At 36.5% G+C, this 24,773-nt stretch overlaps 1 protein-coding gene and 1 long non-coding RNA gene across 8 annotated transcripts in view; one reads left to right on the top strand and one right to left on the bottom strand.

Annotated features, from left to right (window-relative positions):
- Positions 1-24,773, top strand: part of SWT1 (SWT1 RNA endoribonuclease homolog) — a 100,316-nt gene that overhangs the window by 63,684 nt on the left and 11,859 nt on the right. For 3 of the 7 annotated variants that reach the window (XM_078078050.1, XM_078078048.1, XM_078078049.1), the window contains exons 17-18: positions 18,612-18,678; positions 23,241-23,305. The exons of 1 other annotated variant lie outside the window; for it this stretch is intronic. In XM_078078050.1, the coding sequence (XP_077934176.1) occupies positions 18,612-18,678; positions 23,241-23,305 (132 nt within the window). Of the gene's footprint in view, positions 1-18,611; positions 18,682-23,240; positions 23,307-24,773 lie in introns of those variants that run through there. 3 more of the 7 variants (XR_013449860.1, XR_013449862.1, XR_013449861.1) reach the window with 3 other exon arrangements.
- LOC118526737 (uncharacterized) lies at positions 1,405-21,140 on the bottom strand. Its single transcript, XR_004912758.2, has 3 exons — positions 20,968-21,140; positions 17,802-17,855; positions 1,405-1,775 (listed from the first exon to the last, which is right to left on the bottom strand). It is a non-coding gene; the product is annotated as an uncharacterized LOC118526737 (long non-coding RNA).

Genomic DNA, 24,773 nt, shown 5'->3' with positions numbered 1-24,773 from the left:
TGGTATGCCATACAACTAAGAAACTAATTTTATAGCAAAAGCTCAGCTATGGCTACATGGAATTCATTGTCTTGATCATACACTAATCTAAGGAGCTGGCTTTGCAAAACACTGGAGTGACCTATAAGAATGTTATTTACCATAGCAGTGGTGAAGTTCGAGTGCTGTTTTCCCCTTGGTCAGGATGTGTAGGGTTCAAGAATCAAGGGAGCAAGTGGTAATGGTTTCTCTGTTATTATACTAAAGCACTCTTCTCCTGGTAACAAGTATGTTTCAGTCATTGCTTAGTCAGGAAAACAGAAATGACTCTAGGTCTTTCAAACATAAAATTTAATATACATACTTAGTACTGTTGGAAGGACTGGAAGAGAAAAAGGGAGAAAGTGATCTTGTATCCTGGTGCCCTTTGTACCCTAGGAACACAAGGCATGATTACTATGACTTTTTTAAAAGTTAACAGTGAGCCTATGCAGTATTTTCTGTGCAGAAAAAGAGGCATTCAGTTCAGTGTGTTCCATTAAATGAAGCTTTTTATTTTTGCTTTACATATTTAAGCTTAGGAGAGCCATCTGTCCTCAAAACAAAACAAAGACAAGACAACTTATTTTCAATACCATTAATCAGGAATTAGTTCTTTTCATAAATGTATAGATTTCCAGAGAAGTTCCAGAGAGATAATTGTATTATAACCTGAGCCAACATACTTTTCATACCCATGTATTTTCAACTTTCTGTTCAAAGTCATTTTAAAGATTTTATCTATTTTATCTATTTTGAGAGAGAGAGAGAGTGAGAGTGTGCAAGCAGGGGAAGGGAGAGAGGAAGAGAATCTTAAGCAGACTCCGCGCTGAGCCCGACACGGGGCTCAATCTCACAACCCTGAGGTCATAACCTGAGCCAAAACCAAGAGTTGGAGGCTTAACCGACTGAGCCACCCAGGTGCTCTGAAAGTCATTTTAAATAGAATTCCATGTTCAGAAATGTATTGCCAGTTCTTGAACTTAGATACTTCTATGATAATGACTCATGGGAAGGGACCATTGTTTATACACCTATTCCTTATAGATTTCTACGCACCGCCTCAGCTCTGTGTCTTATCTGGGCTCTGGGGTGATTGGTTCCTGCTGCCACTGCCCTATCTGTCTACCACCAACAGAGACACTGATCTCTCTTCTCTACATGCTGAGATATGAAAAATATTCTTAGTTCGACTAAGATACAGTAGGACTTTATCGAGGGAACCTTCACTAAAAAGCTGATGAGTATATGACTAAACAAAGAAAGACAAAAACAGTTTAACAATTCTTTGTGCTGAACCAATCAAAAGATTAGCTGAAAAAGAAATTGCATGCTTTACAGTTTATCTACTTGATGGTTAATTTCCTCTACCTCACTCCTCATGTTCTGGTACATGACAAATCATCTCAAAACTTATTGGCTTGAAACAGTGGCAATCACTTATTTTCTCTGATGGTTCTGGGGGTTGACTAGACTCAGCTGGGCAGTTCTCACTTGGGGTCTCTTGTACAGTTGCAGTCAGATGGTGTCTGGTGTCATCTCAAAGGCTGGCTGATACAGGGTGTTGACTAGAACACCAGCATGTAGCGTCTCCATGTAGCTTCAACTTCCTCACAGGCTGGTTTCCAAGAGTGTCCAAAAATAATCAGGTGAAAACTCTATTGCCTTTAATGACATTGCCTCAGAAATCCTATAGTGTCATTTTCCCTGTAGTCACAGACCTGCCTAGATCCAGGGGAAGGGAACATAGATGCTATCTGTTGATAGAAGGAGGAATGTCAATATTACATTGTAAGAAAAACATGTGGATGAGAGATCTTAGAACACAATGGTTCACATCCCTTCTACTAGCCAAATATACTCATTCCTCTTCTCAAGACCACCATGTTTTATCCCATTATGACATTAGCTTAAAATCTAGGATCTTATCATTTAAATCAGGTCCACGTATGGTTGAAGCAAGGCTTCTTTGGTGTGACTCCTTGGGTACCATTCCTCTCTATCTGTACTGTGAACTAAAGAGACAAGTTAGCTGCCCCCATCTCCCGACATATAATGTCAAAACAGGCAAGGATACATGTTATATACCTTCACATTCAAAATGAGGGGGTGGAGAAGAGGCACACAGAATTCCTAGCAGTTCTAAAATCCAGCTATGTATGTGCTGCCACTTCCTTCATTAGGGCTCAGTCCTGCTGCCTGCAAATTATTTACAGCTGCTCTTGACTCTCTTCTCTGGGCTCTTGGTTTTGACCTCTGAATTTTTAACATAAGAAAAGTAAGATGCAACTGAGGAGCCTTCTCAGCCTCTCTCCTGTTCGTTAAAGGTAGGGGAGTCCAAAACCTCTTTTCATTTTGTATTGACTCTAGCCCATTTAGTCCAAGTAGTGGTACTTCTACTAGAACAATCCTCTAAAAAACTGTTTTCTGTGAATCTTCCTGGGGTTCACTCCATTAGACAAAAGTCATAACCACAGTTTCTTTTGAAATAAACACTTGCACTTAAACCCTACCTTGGGCTCCCCATGAAGCTGCTTTAGGGCAATGTCCTTAATATTTTTGGAAGTCCTGCTGTATAACAGAATTTGTGAGGCACACTCTTAAGACCCTCAAAGGGCCTTTTGTCTATCTGAAAAATTCTCCAGGGCACCTTAGGTCTTTCTGAGGTCTCAGCAAAAGGTTTGACAGTAATGCTATTATTGTTTTCATCTTTAAACCATGTTTTCCTGCCAAACCTATTAAAGGTAAATATTGAATAATACTTACAGTTCTAGCCTACTGATAAATTTGGTTGTTAACTTTAGCAACTTTTGATACACTCTGTGCTTTGGCAACATGTTTCCTAGACTCACCACTAGATCCTGTCACCACCACCCTCCCCTCTGTATGTGCTCTTCTTTTGTGATCACATCTACTCCCAATCCCTTCATGAACATTATTTCAATCATACTCTCCCCTTGGTTCAGTTGTGAGCTTTCCACTCCCACTCTAAATGTCTAAAACTGAGCTCATCATTTAAACTAGTGTCACCTGACTCCTTTCTGTTTTCTTCCTCTATTTCTTAAGGTACAGGATTCTCTTTGCATCCATTAGCTCAAATTTGTTCATTGTATGTTGTTCATATTAGTATATGGTTACTGATTTTTGTCTGAGCAGTTCTGTGATTTTTGTTAAAATTTCCAACTGTAATTGTGAGCTTTTCAATTATGGTAATGCTGTCAGCATTTGCTTTCTATATTGTGAGGTTATGGTATATCTTCCTGGCGAATTGGTTTTCTTTTGGTCTAATTTTTCCCTTCAAGTTTATTTTGTCATATGTTAATACTGCCAGACCAGCTCTCTATTTTCTTTTTTGCTAGTATTTTCTGTTTATTTCCAACCATTCTGGGTCATTATTCCTTTAATTTTTAAAAAAAATTTTATTTAAATTCAATTTAGTTAACATATATTATTAGTTTTGAGAGTAGAGTTCAGTGATTCATCAGTTGCGTTTTAACACCCCATGCTTATTACCACACATGCCCTCCTTAATGTCCATCCCCCAGTTACCCAGTCCTCCTTAATTTTTTTTACATGACATAAAGCTACACTTGTTTTTTGATTGATAATAAGTAAAATCTATTTACATAAATATTATTACTGGTATATTTGGACTTATTTCTACCATCTTTTTATTTTTTAAGTTTCAGACAGGTTTATTAATCCAGAAATACCACCCTACATTTGCAAATGTTGATATCTTTAAGGATAAACAATTGTTACAGAAACTATAAGAAAGCAGCACAGAAGTGCTTACTCATTGGAGTAGCAGACATAAACCCACAGAATGAATGAACTAGAACAACAACAAAAAACCTTTCCGAGTGTTATGCAAATGGATATTTTATTTTATTTTTAAAGATTTTATTTTTTTATTTGAGAGAGAGAGAGCACAAGCAGGGGGAGTGGCAGGCAGAGGCAGGGGGAGAAGCAGCCTCCCTGCTGAGCAAGAAACCCGATGTGGGACTTGATTCCAGAACCCTGGGATCACAACCTGAGCCGAAGGCAGACGCTTAACCGACTGAGCCACCCAGGCGCCCACAAATGGATGAACTAAAATCTTGGCTTGTGTTCATCTTATTAAACAAAAACTGTGTTCCCCAAACATCTACAAGTTCAGCTACTAAAATTCCTTTAAAGATCTTTGTGGGTGGTTCCATAGTAAGGGCCAGCCTGAAGTGCACCAATGTGGGGCTGCACACTCTCACTTTACCTTTTGTATTTGTCACACTTTCCTTTGTTCTTGCTTGTCTTTTATTGGATTGAACAAGGTGTAATATTAGTTTTTCCAGTCCTTTTATTCCACTATTCATTGGGAAGTTGCATGTTTTATTTCTATTTTATATTGTTACCCTTAAACTAATAAATGCATACTTGATTTATAAAGTCTAAAATATCAGGATTGGGGCACCTCGGTGGCTCGCTCAATCGTTAAGCATCTGACTCTTGATTTCAGCTCAGGTCATGGTCGTGAGATCGAGCCCTGCCTCAGGCTCGCCCTGGGCATGGAGCCTGCTTGGGATTCTCTCTCTCCCTCTCTCTCTGTTCCTCCCCCCTATAAAAATAATCAGGATTATTCAGATGCCGAGTAAAACAAGAATGTTAAAAACACTTAAATTCTGATCTCCCTCCTCTTGTCTTCCTTATCCTTATTTTCTAACATTATAGTTTCACATTGTTTTAAACCACTCCCCAGACTATTGTTATTATATAAAGTAGTTTTTGTTTTTAGCCCCATCATACTTACTAGGTGTTTGGAACTTTCTTTGCTTCCTTGATCCTACTCTTTCTTTTAGGTTCAGTTTCCTATTTAATGAAGCAAATTTTTGAGTCGTTCTTTTAGCAAAGATCTAGTCATGGTAAATGTTCACCTTCTGACTCACAGTGTTGTTTTGCGTTCATTCTTAATTGATACTTAGCTGAGTGTAGATTCTATCTGTATCTTTGGGTAGATACCTCCTAGTGCAATTGCTGGGTAGCTCTATTTTCAACTTTTTGAGGAACCTCCATACTTGTTTTCCAAAGTGGCTGTACCAGCTTGTATTCCCACCAACAGTGTAAGAGGGTTCGCTCTTCTCCGCGTCCTCGCCAACATCTGTCGTGTCCTGGCTTGTTAATTTTAGCCATTCTGACTGGTGCAAGGTGATATCTTATTGGGGTTTTGATTTGTATTTCCCTGATGCCAAGTGATGATCATTTTTTCATGTGTCTGTTGTCCATCTCTATGTCTTCTTTGGAAAAATGTCTATTTTTGTCTTCTGCCCATTTTTTAACTGGATTATTTGTTTTTTGCGTGTTGAGTTTTATAAGTTCTTTATGGATTTTGGATACTAGCCTTTTATCTGATAAGACATTTGGTTTTGTCAACTGTTTCCTTTGCTGTGCAAAAGCTTTTTATCTTGGGGCGCCTGGGTGGCTCAGTCGTTAAGCGTCTGCCTTCGGCTCAGGTCATGATCCCAGGGTCCTGGGTTCGAGCCCCGCATCGGGCTCCCCGCTCGGTGGGAAGCCTGCTTCTCCCTCTCCCACTCCCCCTGCTTGTGTTCCCTCTCTCGCTGTGTCTCTCTCTGTCAAATAAATAAAATCTTTAAAAAAAAAATAAAAAAATAAAAAATAAATAAAATAAAAAGCTTTTTATCTTGATGAAGTCCCAATAGTTTATTTTTGCCCTTGTTTCCCTTACCTTTGGAGATGTGTTTAGCAAGAAGTTGCTGCAGCCAAGGTCAAAGAGGTTGCTGCCTATGTTCTCCTTTAGGATTTTGATGGATTCCTGTCTCACATTTAGGTCTTTCATCCATTTTGAGTCTATTTTTGTGTATGGTGTAAGGAAATGGTCCAGTTTCATTCTTCTGCATGTGGCTGTCCAATTTTCCCAACACCATTTGTTGAAGAGACTGTCTTTTTTCCATTGGATATTCTTTCTTGCTTTGTTAAAGATCAGTTGACCATAGAGTTGAGGGTCCATTTCTGGGCTCTCTATTCTGTTCCATTGATCTATGTGTCTGTTTTTGTGTCAATACCATACTGTCTTGATGATTACAGCTTTGTAATAGAGCTGGAAGTCCAGAATTGTTGAGGCCAGCTTTGGTTTTCTTTTTCAGCAATCCTCTGTCTATTCGGGGTCTTTTCTGTTTCCATACAAATTTTAGGATTATTCCAGTTCTGTGAAAAAAGTTGATGGTATTTTGATAGAGATTGCACTGAATGTATAGATTGCCGTAGGTAGCATAGACATTTTAACCATATTTGTTCTTCCAATCCATAAACATGGAACATTTTTTCTATTTCTTTATGTCTTCCTCAGTTTCTTTCATGAGTGTTCTATAGTTTTCTGAGTACAGATCCTTTACATCTTTGGTTAGGTTTATTCCTAGGTATCTTATGGTTTTGGGTGCAGTTGTAAGTGGGATCAGTTCCTGGATTTCTTTCTTCTGTCTCATTGTTAGTGTGTAGAAGTACTACTGACTCTGTGCATTGATGTTATATCCTGCTACTTTGCTGAATTCCTGTTTGAGTTCTAGAAATTTTGGGGTGGAGTCTTTTGGGTTTTCCACATAGAGTATCATGTCATCTGTGAAGACTAAGAGTTTGACTTCTTTGCTGATTTCTTTTTGTTGTCTGATTGCTGTGGCTAGGACTTCTAATACTATGTTAAACAGCAGTGGTGATAGTGGACATCCCTGCCACATTCCTGACCTTAGGGGAATAGCTCTCAGTTTTTCCCCATTGAGAATGATATTCTCTGTGGGTGTTTCTTAGATGGCTTTTATGATACTGAGGTATGTTCCCTCTATCCCTACACTGTGAAGAGTTTTAATCAAGAAACGATGCTGTACTTTGTCAGATGTTTTTTCTGCATCTATTGAGAGGATCTTATAGTTCTTGTCCTTTCTTTTATTTTGTAGTGTGTCACATTAATTGATTTGCAGATGTTAAACCACCTTGCAGCCCAGGAATGGTCATGGTGAATAATCCTTTTAATGTACTGTTGGATTCTTATGGCTAGTATCTTGATGAGAATTTTTGCATCCATGTTCATCAGGGATATTGGTCTGTAATTCTCCTTTTTGGTGGGGTCTTTATCTGGTTTTGGGATCAAGGTAATGCTGGCCTCATAAAAAGAGTTTGGAAGTTTTCCTTCCATTTAGATTTTTTGAAACAGTTTCAGATGAATAGGTATTCTTCTTTAAATGTTTGATAGAATTCCCCTGGGAAGCCATCCGGCCCTGGACTCTTGTTTGTTGGGAGATTTTTGATTACTACTTCAATTTCCTTGCTGGTTATGGGTCTGTTCAGGTTTTCTGTTTCTTCCTGTTTCAGTTTGGTAGTTTATATGTGTCTAGGAATGCATCCATTTCTTCCAGATTGCCTAATTTGTTAGCATATAGTTGCTCATAATATGTTCTTATAATTGTTTGTATTTCTTTGGTGTTGGTTGTGATCTCTCCTCTTTCATTCACAATTTATTTATAATTTATAAATTTATTTATTATTTTATTTATTTGGTTGTGATCTCTCCTCTTTCATTCATGATTTTATTTACTTATCCTTTGTCTTATCTTTTGGATAAGTCTGGCTAAGGGGTTATCAATCTTATTAATTCTTTCAAAGAACCAGGTCCTAGCTTCGTTGTTCTACTGTTCTTTTGGTTTCTATTTCATTGATTTCTGCTCTAATCTTTATTAATTCTCTTCTCCTTCTGGGTTTAGGTTTTATTTGCTATTCTTCTCTATCTCCTTTAGGTATAAGGTTATGTTGTGTATTTGAGACCTTTCTTCTTTCTTGAGAAAGGCTTGTATTGCTATATACTTCCCTCTTAGGACTGCCTTTGCTGCATCCCAAAGGTTTTGAACAGTTGTGTTTTCATTTTCATTTGTTTCCTTGAGTTTTTAAATTCATCTTTAATTTCCTGGTTGACCCATTCATTCTTTAATAGGATGCTCTTAGCCTCGATGTATTTGAGTTCTTTCCAAATTTCCTCTTGTGATTGAGTTCCAGTTTCAAAGCATTGTGGTCTGAAAATATGCAGGGAATGATCCCAGTCTTTTGGTATTGTTTGAGACCTGATTTGTCACCTAGGATGTGATCTATTCTGGAGAATGTTCCATGTACACTCGAGAAGAATGTGTATTCTGTTGCTTTAGGAGGGAATGTTCTGAATGTATCTGTTAAGTCCATCTGGTCCAGTGTGTCATTCAAAGCCCTTATTTCCTTGTTGATCTTCCTCTTAGATGATCTGTCCATTGCAGTGAGGTGGGGTGTTAAAGTCCCCTACTGTTATTATTACCAATGTGCTTCTTTAATTTTGTTATTAATTGGCTTTTATATAATTGGCTGCTCCCATGTTAGGGGCATAAATATTTATAATTGTTAGATCTTCTTGTTGGATAGACCCTTTAATTATGATATAATGTCCTTCCTCATCTCTTATTATAGTCTTTGGTTTAAAATTTAATTTGTCTGATATAAGGATTGCCACCCCAGGTTTCTTTTGATGTCCGTTAACATGATAAATGGTTTTCCACCCACTCACTTTCCATCTGGAGGTGTCTTTGGGCCTAAAATGAGTCTCTTGCAGACAGCATATCGATGGGTCTTGTTTTTTTATCCAATCTGATGCCTTGTGTCTTTTGATTGGGGCATTTAGCCTATTTACATTCAGAGTTAACTATTGAAAGATATGCGTTTAGGGCCATTGTGTTACCTGTAAAGTCCCTGTTTCTATATATTGTCTCTGTTCCTTTCTGGTCTATGTTACTTTGGGGCTCTCTCTTCTTTAAAGGATTCCCTTTAATATTTCTTGCAGGGCTGGTTAAGTTATCACAAATTCTTTTAGTTTCTGTTTGTTCTGGAAGCTTTTTATCTCGCCTTCTATTTTGAATGACAGCCTTGCTGGATAAAGTATTCTTGCATATTTTTCTCATTTAGCACCCTGAATATATCATGCCAGTCCTTTCTGGCCTGCCAGGTCTCTGTGGTTAGGTCTGCTGCCAGTCTAATGTTTCCACCATTGTAGGTTAAGGAGCTCTTGTCCCAAGCTGCTTTCAGATTTTCTCATTGTCTCTGAGATTTGCAAGCTTCACTATTATATGTTGAGGTGTTGACCTATTTTTATTGATTTTGGGTAGGGGCGAGTTCTTTGTGCCTCCTGGACTTGAACGCCTGTTTCCTTCCCCAGATTAGGGAAGTTCTCCCCTGTAATTTGCTCCAATATACCTTCTGCCCCTCCCTCTCTCTTTCCTCTTCTTCTGGGATCCCAATTATTCTAATACTGTTTCGCTTTATGGTATCACTTATCTCTTGAATTTTCCCCTTGTGATCCAGTAATTGTTTATCTCTCTTTTTCTCAGCTACTTTATTTTCCATCATTCTGTCTTCTGTATCACTAATTCTCTCTTCTGCCTCTTATCCTAGCAGTTAGAGCCTCCATTTTTTATTGCATCTCATTAATAGCCTTTTTGATTTCGACTTGATTGATTTTAGTTCTTTTATTTCTTCAGAAAGGGATTCTCTAGTGACTTCTATGCTTTTGGCAAGCCCAGCTAGTATCTTTATAATCGTTATTCTGAACTCTAGTTCTGACATCTTACTTATATCCATACTGATTAGGTCTCTGGCAGTCAGTACTGCCTTTTGTTCTCTTTTTTGAGGTGAGTTTTTCCATCTTGTCATTCTTGCAGAATGTGGTCACTTTTCTATTTGTAGAATTGCTGCAATTCTTTTCTTAAAGCTCTGGTTGAGTTCACAGGTGTTCAGCTATCATAGCTATCTAGCTGAATTCCAGGGACCAGACAAAACTAAGGTCTCCTACTCTTCTACCATCTTGAAAACGTGTTTTAATTTTTCTTGAGATGTGGTATGCTTTCTTCAGTCTGAAGACTCCTACCTTCGGTTCTAGAAATTGTCTTTCATTCTGTCTTCCATTATTGCCTGTCCCCCATTCTCCTTCTCTTATTTTGGAATTTGTATTCCTGCCTCTGCTCATTCTCTCAGCCATATCTCTTAACTCTTTTTTTTTTCCCATCTCTTTCATCCTTCTGTGCCATATTCAGAATAATTTCCTCAGATTTATTTCCTCAGATTTTATTTTCACCAATTCTTTTTTCCCTATTTTAAATAATTTTATTTAATCATTTAAGAATATAGAATACCTTCACATTGCTTAAAAATAATTCAAAAGGCAAAAGAGGATATACAGTGAGTGAAAATTCTTCTTCCCATCCTTTTACCTCAGCTACCTTGTTCTCTTCTTCAACCAACATTAGTCACTAAAGATTCTCTCTTATTTATACTTTGTTTGTACTACCTGATTTAAAGTGAGACTAGATGGTAAGCTGTTTAAGGGCAGCAACTCTTTTGATTTTTAGTATATCCCCATTCCACATAAAGATTAACATGTGATAATAAGTGCTGAAATAAATAATTAGGAAGAAACTACCCAGCCACTTGGATCTTAATGCCATGATCGTGTAGTTACAGGGTACAGAATTTGATCCCCAAATTTGCAAGGTTAGGAATTTTATCAATTTACTGAAACCTTCTCAGACTCACAGTAATCAAATTGAGAACAAAGTAAGCTGATATATCAGAATTCCCACTTATTTATTTACACTGAAATTAGTAACAGAACCAAAATGTTTATAAACTGGATGACTTGTAGAGGAAAGTTTACACTGCAAACTAGATTATTACCAAGTTTTGTTCCTGACTCCTGAGGGTGTGGGCGTCAAGCTAAAGTACTCTCTCTTCTACTCTAGAGCTTCATCTGCCATGGTGGGGGTCAGCCGTGCCCCTATGCAGGGAAATTCTTTTCCTTTAATCTCTTTTTCCAAGTTCTATACTGACTACTACTTTTTGTTGACTATATCAATTCTGATAGTTATCTCAAAATTTTGAAACACAACTGGACAGACATCAGTGTTGTTTACATTGCTTTCATTACATTCCTGTTTCCTAAGGATATATCTTGATGACTTTGATTAGAATGTGATGATCATTAAGGTTCTATCAGCTGTATATTTGCAAACCATATCTCAGGATGAGTATTCATCGTATGGGTTCTATATATCTAGAGTCATTTTGGGTACGAACATAGACACTGGAGCCACCTTCCTTAGGTTTAAATCACTGCTCTTTTACTTCGCAGACTGACTCCAGAGAGACTGAGATTATGACCATTATATTATTATGCTTAAATGCCAATGTAGAAAATACACTGGAGGTAGAGGCTAATGACCCAGATAAAAGGATGAGTGAAAAGTATATGGATATATAGTATTGTAACCTTCCTACAAAATTAACAGAAAGCTGTAGTATTTGTCAGTATATTTTTATGGTATGTATATATACATCTAGCACAGATGTAAGTCATATCTGTTCCTTTAACTATTGGAATTATATTTTCCTTCTGTAGAATTGTTTTTATAATTAAATTACAAATGTAGTCATTAAAATTACCTATAAACTCTTCTTGTCCTACCACCAGCTTTAGAAATAAAGATTTCCAGTAGATCAAATTTTAATTATTAATTTAGGCCAAATTACTCAAAAGTTCCTATATTTAATACTTATATCTAGTTAGTATAATCAACTTGCAAAGTTCTTTGTCCCTGAAGGGAAAACAGGAACATAAAATTTATCTAATTTGTTTAAATTGTTTAATTTTTTTCTTTTTACCAGTTTTAATTATATATGGTGTTCTTTCAAAATTTAGGGCTCATGGATACCTCCCATTTGCATAGCTGATTTCACCAAATTAACTATAGAAAACATATCATTTTAATTTTACTTATAGTAAGTGGCCAAAAAAATAAAACAGGTACCCTAGGATCTAAGACTTTTTTTCCCAGAGAGTGTTTCCTCATTGTTGATTTGATAAATTTTCACCCAGTTAATCAGTAATACATTTTAAACTCTCATCAGCAAAATCCAGTTTGGTAGTATTGATTGTCCAGGTATATCACTGTATTAAAATCAGAAGAGCAGAGCTTGGGGGGGGTCAGAATAATAGGAAGTTGAATCTTACTTCCATCCATTTGCTAACTCTGTCACCAAGATAGGTTAACCTTTTTGTATCTGTTTCCTGATCTAGAAAATGGAGTTTGTAATAGTTGCTTTATTAAATTGCAGAGATTAGAGGTAGCATTTGCTCAGTCCCTGGCACTGGTTAGATGTGGAATAAATTATATTATCCCCAGTAATGGTGTAACAGCAGCTCATAATAATAACAACTAAACCTTGAGTCAGTTCTTAGTTTTGGAGAACATAAAATGAGTTTTTCAAATACTGCTGTAAACAAACATTTTCACTTTATATAATTACTTTTTTTAATCTAATTTTTTTATTGTGGTAAAATATACCATAAAATTTACCATTGTTACCATTTTTAAGTGTACTTAAAAGTGTATTCATGTGGTATTAAATACATTCATAGTGCACAGCCAAAACACACTATCCATCTCTATAACTTTCATCCATCTCTATAATTGAAACTGTATTCCCATTAACTCCTCATTTCCCCCTCCCTAGCCTCTGACAGCCAATATTTTACTGTCTATAATTTTGACTACTCTAAGTATATACACAAAAGAATTGAAAACAGAGTCTCAAAGACATATTTGCATACCCATGTTCATAGCAGCACTATTCATAATACATAAAACATGGAAACAACCCAAGTGTCCATCAACAAATGAATAGATAGGCATTATGGTATAATACATACAATGGAATATTATTCAGCCTTAAAAAGGAAGGAAATTCTGACATATGCTTCAGCATGGATAAACCGTTGTGCTAAGTGAAAGACATTACGCTAAGTGAAATAAGCCATATAATTACTTTTTAAACATATTAATTTTTTTCTCACTCTCAAAAACTATTTTAAATATGATATTAATGTAAAACTCTATCTTGCCAGCAGGGAACATAATATATTCAGTTCTGTGGGATGTAAGTTATGATTTATAAATATCCAAGAACATGCTCTCCCTTCTTTTGAATTTCTAGAATTAGATATTAAACTTGAATATTCTAGACATCTTTTCCCGCTCCTAAGTTTGTTGCATTATTTTTTCTAAATAGGAGAAAAGCTTTGTTTGAATTTTTAAAATTCTAATTTAAAAATTAGTCCATTTGAGTGCATTGTTTGATTTTTAATTTTAGATTATTAATTTTTGTCTTTTTAAAAAATTTGAGTGGAGAGGCACCTGGGAGGCTCAGTCAATTAAACATCTGCCTTCGGCTTGGGTCATGATCCCAGGGTCCTGGGACTGAGCCCCACATCGAGATCCCTGCTCAGCGGGAAGCCTGCTTCTCCCTCTCCCCCTCCTCCTGCTTGTGTTCCCTCTCTTGCTTTCTCTCTCTCTCTGTCAAATAAATAAATAAAATCTTTAAAAAAAAAAAAAAGTTTGAGTGGATGGGGCGCCTGGGTGGCTCAGTTGGTTAAGCATCCGACTCTTGGTTTCAGCTCAGGTCATGATCTCAGAGTTGTGAGATTGAGCCCCAAGTTTGGGCTCCTTGATGGGCATGGGGCCTGCTTAGGATTCTCTCTCTTCCTTTCCCTCTGCCCCATCCACCCCTTCCTTAAAAAAAAAAAAACTGAGTGGATAATCTTTTTTTTTTTTTTCTTAAAGAAATCTACTGTTATAGGATGAGATGGAAATGAAATTTGTGTGATTCAGATCAACATGTTGCTTACTTAATGCTAATTGCTCATAGATAAAAAAGAAAACTCAAAGTGCTTATGTGGTTAAGTGTCAGGACTTCTAGTGAGTGTTGGTTCTGCTACTAACTTCCTCTGTGGCTTTGAGAAAGCTGTAACAGCTACAAAGATGGAGTGTTTGAACATACACAAAACAGTTCACCAGAAGCATTTGATGGAAGGCAAATTAAAGAGTTTCTTTGCTTACATTTAGAATTTTTTAACTATTTTATTTTTTAAAGATTTTATCCATTTGAGAGAGCAAGAGAGAGAGAGAGAGAGAGAGAGAGAGAGCCTGAGTGGGGGGAGGGGCAGAGGGAGAAGGAGAAGCAGGCTCCCCACTGAGCAGGGAGCCTGACTCGGGACTCGATCCTAGGACCCTGAGATCATGACCTGAGCTGAAGGCAGATGCTCAGCCAACTGAGCCACCCAGGTGCCTCTAAAATTCTTTAAAAGAACCTTATTTCATTTGACTTTGTAAAATCATTTAGAGGCAAGAAGATAGTGGTGGTTATCCTTTTTATTAGTGGAAAAAGCATGGGCTCCAGAGTTAAACCAGTTGAGATTTAGATTAGATACCTACCACCACTATGTGTGATCTTGGGCAAGTATTTTATAACTCTGACCCTTGGTTTCTACATCTGAAAACTGGTTTTCATAGCAGCTAATATTTTTTGACATGTGCCAGGCATTGTGCTAAACATCTTAGATGCATTTTATGTAGTTCATATAATAACCTTACACGGTAAATCCTACTCTCTCCTCATTTCACAGGTGAGGAGTGGAAAAGCAGGTAATTTGATCAAGGTCACATAACTAAATTTGTGATGTTAAAAGAATGAGAGACGATGTATGTAATATGTGTGTAAAGCAGTGTCAGACTCTGAGTAAGTGTTCAGCAAGGCATTGTATGTTATTGTTGATGCTGTTCTAAAAGAAACCAAAGTGCATTTGGATCAGACTTGGTTTGTAAATAATCTATACCTGAGGATTAAATACTATTTCAGATGTCTATTCCCAAATTCTGCTTCCAGAATTCTAAAGTGAAATTTCCAGATTATAAACAACTTGAAGAGAGGCAATCATGTCTTTTAATTTTCTCTTAAGTTCCATAGCTCTTAGTATAATACACATTTGAGAAAATAGTATGCATTAGATAAATACTTATTGATGATTATAAATTTCTCTCGAAAGGACAAATGTGGATATATTTATAAATTAAAAATGGCCATTTTCTGAAAAGTATTTCATTTCCTTTAAGGGCTAATTCTTTCATTCTATTATTTTAAAAAGTTGCCATTGGAGGGTAATTTTAGGACTTTCATTATAAGAGTCTTTTGTTTTCACATTGGTATAAGAAAAAAAAAATGAGAAAGCTATAGAGAAGGCTGACCTCTCAAGAATTTCTGTGTGGGGAATTACTAAGGCATGGAAGTCCATAAACCATTTTTCTCCATCTAGTTTTTTGTGTATTTTCAACAAACTGTACTTCTAGTTAGTGAAAGTTGGCAATTTTTTTAGTATCAGGCCAAATTCCATTCTCATCAGCTCAGAGCTCATAGGACATAATGAAGTCTAAGTTCAACCCTAAATTGAGTGTATTTTAATAAAGATGGCCTAGTCTATTTGGGGCTCAGTTTACCTCAAAACAATCTTTTTTTTTTTTAATAATTTATTTATTTGACAGAGAGAGACACAGTGAGAGAGGGAACACAAGGAGGGGGAGTGGGAGAGGGAGAAGCAGGCTTCCCGCGGAGCAGGGAGCCCCATGCGGGACTCAATCCCAGGACCCTGGGATCACGACCTGAGCCGAAGGCAGACACTTAACGACTGAGCCACCCAGGCACCCCAAAACAACCTTTAAGAATAGCAAATTTTATAACAAATCCTATAATGTATATCCTAGTTTTTTTTTTTTAATTTTAAAGATTTTATTTATTTATTTATTAGAGAGAGAGAGAGAAACAGCATGAGAGGGGAGAGGGTCAGAGGGAGAAGCAGGCTCCCTGCTCAGCAGGGACTCGATCCCCGGACTCCAGGATCATGACCTGAGCCGAAGGCAGTCGCTTAACCAACTGAGCCACCCAGACGCCCTGTATATCCTAGTTTTAAAAAATAGCTTGTATAGTTTTAGTCTGATTATAACAGTACTATATCTGTGAATGATGCTGGCATACCAATATGCCTTTCTTCATTAGAATATAATTTTGTGATATTTTGTCAAATAATCAGATCTTTACATTTGGAGCAAATGCCTTCTTCCTTAGAAACTTAAAATTCCTGTGTTTCATCACTGGAATAACTTGTAAACTGGTTTGTTTACAAGTAGCAATTGACAAGTGGGAGGAGATTGTCAAATGGGTAACAATGAGATATTTTTCTTCCTTCATTATCTTCCTGTGCTTGGTCAGGATTTTTTTTTCTTTCACAAGCTCTTTAGAATTATGATGCTTTGGTCTACTATGCATCTTTGTCTTTTTGTTCACTGATGTATCCAAGGGCCTGGAACAGTGCTTGGCTCATAGTAGGTCCCAAATATTTGTTGAATGAGAGAATAAAGGGTCTCTTGTTCTGCTCTTGGGCATCTTTAGTATGCATCTTGCTTTTTTACTTACCAGATCCATTCTGAGGTTTAGCCACTATCCACTAGATTTTGACTCATCCACTGGACTCTGTATTATAGTAGGATATTATTTATGGTGACAACTGTGCTTTGTGATGATAAGAGGGAAAGAACTTACAGACTGACAACACTATAGAGACAAAGTAGATTAGTGGTTGCCTGGAGCTGGGATTGGAGGTGAGAACAGAAAGTGACTCAATGGGCAGTAGGGATCTGTTTTGGGTGAAGGAAATGCTCTGAAACTGGATTGTGGTAATCGTTGTACAGCTCTGTAAACTTATTAAATCACTGTGTTGTTAAAAGGAGTGAATTTACAGTATGTAACCTGTACCTCAGTAAAATTATTAAAAAATAAATAAAACCAGGTTGGGAGTTTAAAATTTTCGGAAAAATTGGAAAACTGGAATGATGTAATTATTTTCTTTATTTCTCACCTTAAGTATGACTTGTTGCTATAGATAAATGACTAATTTACCTCAAACCAATTTTCTCTGTGAAGTATTTCAGGACAGAGAGATGTTCATTTTATTCTCTGGAAAAGTACTTTCTTTTGTGATATTAGCTTGGAATTTATAAGGCTTTTAATATAAAACATCTTGTTACATCTAATTTCCTAATCCTCTTTTATGGAAATAATCCAAAACTAGAAAAATGAATAGATGTAAATTATTCCACATTGCTGATAGTTTGTTTACATTTGCTTAAAAATTAGGACACCCAGTTTTTTTCCATTGAGTTTCTGAAAGATTAGTTTAATTTGCCTAGATTGCTTTCTTTTCATTTTCTTAAGTGAATTATTTATGGACTCTCTCTAATGTATTATCCTTCCCCTCCCCCACCTTTTTTTTTTTTTTTTGGTTGGGAGATTATGTGTATTTTAAAATTACTTGTTGGGTGAAAAAAGTTTTTCCATGAAACTAGTATTTTTTGCATTCTGTATGTGTCTCCTCCCAAGGAGTACAGCCCCCTTAAAAATTTGACTATATCCTGAAAAATTATTTATAAAAGCTTTCCCACAAGTCTAATAAACGCCAAATAGTTTAAAGATCTAATTAAGGTTATTGAGATTGACTCTCAATTATTGACTCTCAAGTCCGAAGGTGTCAAGCATTGGCAAGGATGTGAGGACCTAGAGACATTGTAATTAAAAGGCACTTGTATTTTAAGAATGAATTGAGGTGGCTTGATTTCTCATTAGTTAAATCATTGTGCAGTTATTCTGTGCCTTGAAACTATTAGATGATAATAGTAGTTATTGTTACTATCATAATTGATAATGTATTTAGTGCTGACTGTAGGTCAGACACTGTTCTAAAGACTTTTCTTAAGGAACTCATTTAATTCTGATAAGAATCATATGAAGTAAGCACTACTACCATCCTCATTTAACAGATAAAGGGAAATAAGTTACACGGAACTCACCCAGGGTCACACAGCTGGAAAACCCAGGCAGGCAGCAGGCATGGCTCATCATCACTATACCAAAATAAAAAGACCATTTTTCTTTTTCTTTTTCAAAAGCAAAAAAAAAAAAAAAGCTTCATACTGAAAAGACCCAGAAATCCTTAGTATAAGAAAATAAGAATTAATACTCTACTGCTAGATGGAGAAATATGTTCTTCCATTTCCTTTATTTTTATTTTTTTCCTTGTTTCCATTTGTATTTTTATGTTTTTGTTATTTATATATTTATATTTTTATGTCATTTATGTTACTTTCCATTGTTACTTTTATGACTCAGTGTTATTCTCAGTGATGGACGTGCTCTGTTTACTCATGCTTTTTCATACTATGCTAGGCTGATAGTTCAAACAGTATTATTTGACTTTAGTCAGAAATCTCTTATTAGGATTTCTTTTATGTGTCTGGTAGTTTAATCACTTGTCTACTGGGATTGTTTGATCATTTCTGTGGGAACTCTTCAAGCATTACCTGCTGCTTAAAAGGTATGAAGTGTAAATGCCCCTCACATTTCTATCTACCTTTTGAGAAATCTGTATTATTGTAACTCAAAAGGTGAATTTCACATAAGAATGCTTATGGTTGTTGGTTAAGCAGTGATGTAAGTATCAGTATAAATAAGCAAAGATATTTTAATAAATTGATTTCTGTTGAATTAAACTGTACGATAAATAATCTCACAGTATGGATATGTTTTGAGGAAAAGTTCAAGGTATTATTATTTTTTTAAATCATTCATTCCCATTCCTTTGTTTTTATTTTATTTTTTAGGATTTTGGCCCCTAACAGTAATTATCAAGATGTTGAGACCCTCTATAACTTCCTAATCAAGTATGAGGTATGAGAAATACTTTAAAATGCTTATCATATTTCCACCATAAACAAATTTTACTATAAATAAACATGATAGAGGTCTAAAACCATCAGAATGCTATTTAACTGGCATTTGTTTTAAATTTTTAAAGGCCACAGAAGTTTGTCAAAGACAGATTAAACCTTTTCTTTCATTCATTAAATAAAAACATGGAGTCCTATAACACACTTTCTCCAACACAGAGTTGTTTCTCACTAGGGGTGCGGTTGGCATTTCGGGATGGGTCATTTCTCCATTGTGTGGAACACTGCAGGGTGTTCAGCATCGCTGCTCCTCACATACTAAATCCCAATATCTGAGTCACTATGACAACCAAAAATATCCTACCGCCCCCTGGAGCTCACAGACCCCGATGGCCCCCAGGAAGAAAGAGCCACCTCTGTTTGAGAGCCGGCCATTCGTGAAAGGAAAGCTATAATTCTGTTTCCTCTGTGGCGGCAGCGTACACCCTTGGTGTGAGAGCTGAGGGCTGTGGTGAGGCTCTGCTGTGTTTTGTGACTTAACTTGCAAGCTTTCCTCACCAGCGCTGAGCCAGAAAAAGTATTCTGTTGATCTTCAGTTTCTCTGCCCATGTTCCTGTATGTTCTTTCAAGTGTGTGTGTGTGTGTGTAAGTTTTTAAATGCTCCAAATGAAAGAATGTGACATATATTCAGGTCTCACATTTCTTATGGAGTCCAACTTTTTAAAATACATTCACTTTTATTTCTGGTTTGCTCTTTATTTAACTCTTTGTATGTAACATCTTACATTAAGAACACAGACTGGGGTCAAACTACCTGTGTTCAAATGTTGGTCCTACCCATTATCAACTGTATGCTTTGAAGAGTTATTTAATTCTCTTTGTCTCAGGTTCTTCATCTGTAAAATGGGAATAACATCAGTAGATAAATTATAGATATTCTTTAAAGACTAAATAGCTTCATGTATATGAAGTGTTCCAAACAGTACCAGACACAGAGTTAAAGGTTCAATAGTGTTACCTATTTTATGGAAAGAGTAGTGTTTATGTATGCCTTTTAGAAAATCAGACTTAATACTGATGTGCTTATTAAGAGGATTTCTTGGGGCGCCTGGGTGGCTCAGTCGATAAGCGTCTGCCTTCGACTCAGGTCATGATCCCAGGGTCCTGGGATCGAGCCCCGCATCGGGCTCCCTGCTCAGCCAGGAGCCTGCTTCTCCCTCTCCCACTACCCCTGCATGTGTTCCCTCTCTAGCTGTCTCTCTCTCCCTCTGTCAAATAAATAAAATAAATTATTTAAGAGGATTTCTTCCTTGGGGGTGATTTGTATAATTATTTCATCATACTTTTTAAATTTTAAATTGAGTCATTGATTCTAACAATAAATAAAACAATATTGTTTATTTGTGGAAACAATAGGGCAATTTTAAAATCACATATCCTGGAAAAGTCTGGGACATAGGTCTTTTTTGAGTTTAGCATTTCCTATTGCTGAGAGTATTGGGAGAAAATGCCAAACTCATTATGTATAAGATGATGTGGATCTGATTCCCAGATTTTTAAAATCCTTTCTCTTAGCAGCACTTTCCCCGCCACACCAGTGACTACATTCGAGGTATTTCTCACATCATAAACATCACATTTGAGACCATCTAAATCTTTTAAGATGTTTAGCTATTTTAATACTTAACCTTTGCCTTTTGTTCTTGAATTTTTAAGAATTAAAAATAGTATAGCCATTTCTAGTACCTGGCATCCATTATAAACAGTACAACAAAGAATTGAGGACACCAGTTCCACAGTCAACTCTATAGTCACACCTCCATTTACTGACAAAGGCATCTTTGTAGCTCTTTTTTCCTTGGGAGTTAAAATTGTGCACTTGAGCGTAGAAATGATATTTAACAGTGTAATTCAAAATGTCCTAATATGAATAATTAAAAGTGTATCAAAATTGATGAATATGATGAAAAGAGATACTTCAGGCTAGAACCTGTGATATATGTCATGAATTTGTGCTTCAGTTTTCCTTTATTAGTAGTAAATTAGCTGCCTACTTTTTTTTTAAATTTTTTATTGTTATGTTAATCACTATACATTACATCATTAGTTGCTGCCTACTTTTTAAGTCATCTGTGACCTGGAGCCACACCACCCTTATACCTGAACTGTGGTCTGGATAAGTATCTAAATGTATGTGGGGATTGCTTTTAAAACTAAAGTTACATCTAGATATTTTTTTCTTCTAAAAACCTAAAGGCTTAAGGATTTTGTATTCATATTTTTTACTCACATCAGGTTCAAAACCACTTCTTTAGCTGATTTTTCTCAATAGTTGATCGAGAACAGATTATTTCCTTCATCCTTTGATCAAACATCTGCAAGGTTGTTGACATTTGCTGGCCTTAAGTTTGCATACATTATAGGTCCTGGCATACTGGGACAATAATAGTGAAAATATCAGAGTCTTGTTGACATGAGAGTAGAACACATAAAGAAAAAGGAATTGGACTGGTTAACAGTCTAACTCTAAATGTATATCTTAAAGATTTTTAGAAGATCTTTTAATAATTATAAATTATAGTACCTAAAAATTAATTATAATTATATACCAATTTTATACAGTCATTAAGTATAATATTAAATATTATAATTAAATAACATAAACATATAATCCTAATTGTAAGCAAAAATTTAGGATTATATAGATTTAAACTATTGTAGTTACAAACTATGGGGGGATGGGATGCCTGGGTGGCTTAGTTGGTTAAGCATCTGCCTTTAGTTCAGGTCATGATCCCAGCGTCCTGGGATCGAGTCCCGCATCGGGCTCCCTGCTTAGCAGGGAGCCTGCTTCTCCCTCTGCCTGCTGCTCCCCCTGCTTGTGCGCTCTCTCTCTCTGACAAATAAATAAAATCTTTAAAAAAATAATAAAAAATAAAAACTATGGGAGCACCTGGGTGGCTCAGTTGGTTGAATGTATGTCCAACTCTTGCTTTTGGCTCGGGTCATGATCTCGGGGTCATGAGATCAAGCCCTGCATTGGGCTCCACACTCAGTATGGAGTCTGCTTGGGATTCTCTCTCTCCCTCTCCCTCTGCCCTTCCCCCCTGCTTGCACAGGCATGTGCACTCTTCCTCTCTCTCTCTCTCTCTAAATAATCTTTAAAAAAATAAAAACTGTGTATTTTTAACCTTTAGTGAATGAAACATTTTCTACACAATATGATAATTTCCTCACCAAAAAATTTATACCAACTATTTAAATATGTTTTGAAGTAAATTGAACAGAAGATAGTCTCATTTAGTTTTCCATCACTAATTCAGAATTTCTGAAAATTTAGGCACTGTTTGATTTGTTATCTGATAAAAAGAATTTATTAATATCCAGATTTTTCCCTGCACATAAGTACAATATAGCCTAAATCAATAGGAAGCCTCAAGAAATACAGGATTCCATCACTATGTCTTCCACATGTGTGCCATGATGAGTCTTTGTATGATCAAGGCTTTTATATTTATAGTAGTGTAAATTATATCTCTGAATTATATTATGAACTTACACATATTAGTTAAAATATTTAGACCTTGACAGTCTGAAAAAGACATTTCTTTAGAAAATGTCTGTAAATCAAACTTTTTTATAAACTTAGTATTTAAATGAAAGTGAAGATTCTTCAGTACTAGTTTTTGCAACGGTCACCCATAGTATTCAAATGTTGTTAAAGTTGAATGCTTAATTTTTTCTTTCAGCTTGAATTATTTCTGATGTTCAGAATATAAACAAGATATGGCTGCTTCTGCTTTTAAAATGGTCTCCCTAGGGCTGCTTGGGCGGCTCAGTGGTTAAGTGTCTGCCTTCGGCTCAGGTTGTGATCCCAGGGTCTTGGGATCGAGTCCTGCATCCAGCTCCCTGCTCAGCGGGGAGCCTGCTTCTCCCTCTCCCTCTGCCTGCCGCTCTGCCTACTTGTGCTCTCTCTCTGTCTCTCTGTCAAAAAAATAAATAAAAAATCTTAAAAAAAAAAAAAAAAAAAGGTCTACCTATATGACCCCAACTCTACTCCAGTCCTTTAAATATAGTTATTTTAACCTTTTGACATTTGCTTTTTTTAGAAAAGAAATATTGAATATGTGCTTTAGAAATCTTCTAAAACTCTAAGCTAATTGAAGCCTGAATCTATTGATAAGAGCCAGTAGGAGTAAAATTTAGTGTTGCATGGAGTACACATTTTTCTCTTTCCACTTGATCTACAAAGTGATTATCTGCTTCGTTGAGATTCCCACTAACCCCAGAACCCTTGATCACTTCTTCTGGTTCTCTGAACGGATGAAGTTGTAACAACAGGACTAGTATTTTTACACACAGTTCAGTGTTGTGTAAAACATTGCGAGCACTGATTGTGATCTTTTTATGCGTTGTGATCACTGAACTTGTGATTGTTCTTTTTATGTAAACACTAGAAAGTTGACATTCTGTTCCCTCAGAATATGGGTCACTCTACTTGTGCTCTTACTGCTCTTTTGACTTCATATGCATTTTTATTAACTACATCTTGGTTCTTTTCAGGTAAATAGAAATGTCCAGTTCACTGCCCAGGAACTTTATGATTGTGTTTCACAGTCTGAGTATCGGTAAGTCCCATCTGTGGTATAGATAATGCCGTTGTCATGAGCTTTTACCACATACAGCACCACTTGGTGTGCTGGAGAAGGATTCGTTTTATGTCTGCACTACGCTAGGATTTTTTTTTACCTTTATTCATATGAAATAGTTCATACATACCAAAAGAGCTTTGTGTGTGTGTGCGCGTACACGTGTGTATAAACCCAAGTATAAGGTTTAAAGTGGTACTCAATTTTTTTGGCCTCAAGACTCCTTTATATTTTACAAAATTGTTGAGGACCCTAAAGACCTTTTGTTTATGTAGGTTGTATCTATCTGTATTTGCTATATTAGAAATCAGAATTGAAAATTTTTAAAATACTCATTTCAAAATAATAACTAATTACATGTTAAGATAAGGAACATATAATTACGAAAATAATTTTTCCCAAACAAAAAGAGTGAGAGTCTACATTTTTGCAAATCTCTTAATGTCTGGCTTCATGGAAGACAGATGGGTTCTGATAACTGCTCTTGAATTTAGTCTGTTTTGATAATCACATGTCATGTATCACTGGAAAACTGTTGTACGTTCTGGCAAGAATGAGAATGCAAAAGGCAAATCATGTCTTAGTCTTATTATTGAAAGTAGCTTTGACCTCACAGACCCTTTGAAAGACTTATTTTCCCCAGATCATGTTTTGAAGACAAACTAGTACAAAGCATACTCATGCCTATCATTCAGCTGACAAAATAGACCTTTACCCATCCCTGTGCATACCCGTCCTTGCAGCCTCTCCGTAGAGATTTTGTGTTTATAATTCTCATCTTTATGGGTGTATGTACCAATAAAAATATGTTGATTAATTTCACCTGCTTTTGTACTCAATGGCATCATATATATTCTTTTCAAAAATAATTTAGTGTAAGGCATTCATATGTAACAAGAAAGGAGAAGCAGTATAAATCGGATTCTTTAATATACAGGGTCTGTGTGTGAAGCCCTCCCGTCCTGAGCCCAGGCAAACAAATTCATGAGGAACAAAAACCCACTTAACGTGGTCATTGTTGCCCTCCAGTCTCATAACCCCCTTCCCGCCATTCTTTTTTGACTCAATGTCCAGATACACCCATGTTGCAGCATGGAGCAGTAGTTGGTTTACAGCCAGTCCTACGTACTGTGACATGACCTATTCATTCCCAAATATCACCTCATGCTATGCCAAATCATGCCAGAAAAAGGCTATTGGGGAAAATGGGTCTGAGGCACATCACTCAGAAACTTAATAAGAGATACAGGGGCGCCTGGGCGGCTCAGTCGGTTAAGCGTCTGCCTTCGGCTCAGGTCATGATCCCAGGGTCCTGGGATTGAGCCTCACATCGGGCTCCTGGCTCAGCGGGGAGCCTGCTTCTCCCTCTCCCTCTGCCTCTCCCCCTGCTCATGCTCACTCGCTCTCTCTCTCTATCTCTGTGTCTCAAATGAATAAATAAAATCTT

Source organism: Halichoerus grypus, chromosome 7 (genome assembly GCF_964656455.1).
Source record: "Halichoerus grypus chromosome 7, mHalGry1.hap1.1, whole genome shotgun sequence".
NCBI lineage: Eukaryota > Metazoa > Chordata > Mammalia > Carnivora > Phocidae > Halichoerus > Halichoerus grypus.
Note: the sequence above shows the minus strand (reverse complement) of the source record. Positions and strands in the feature narration are given on the sequence as shown.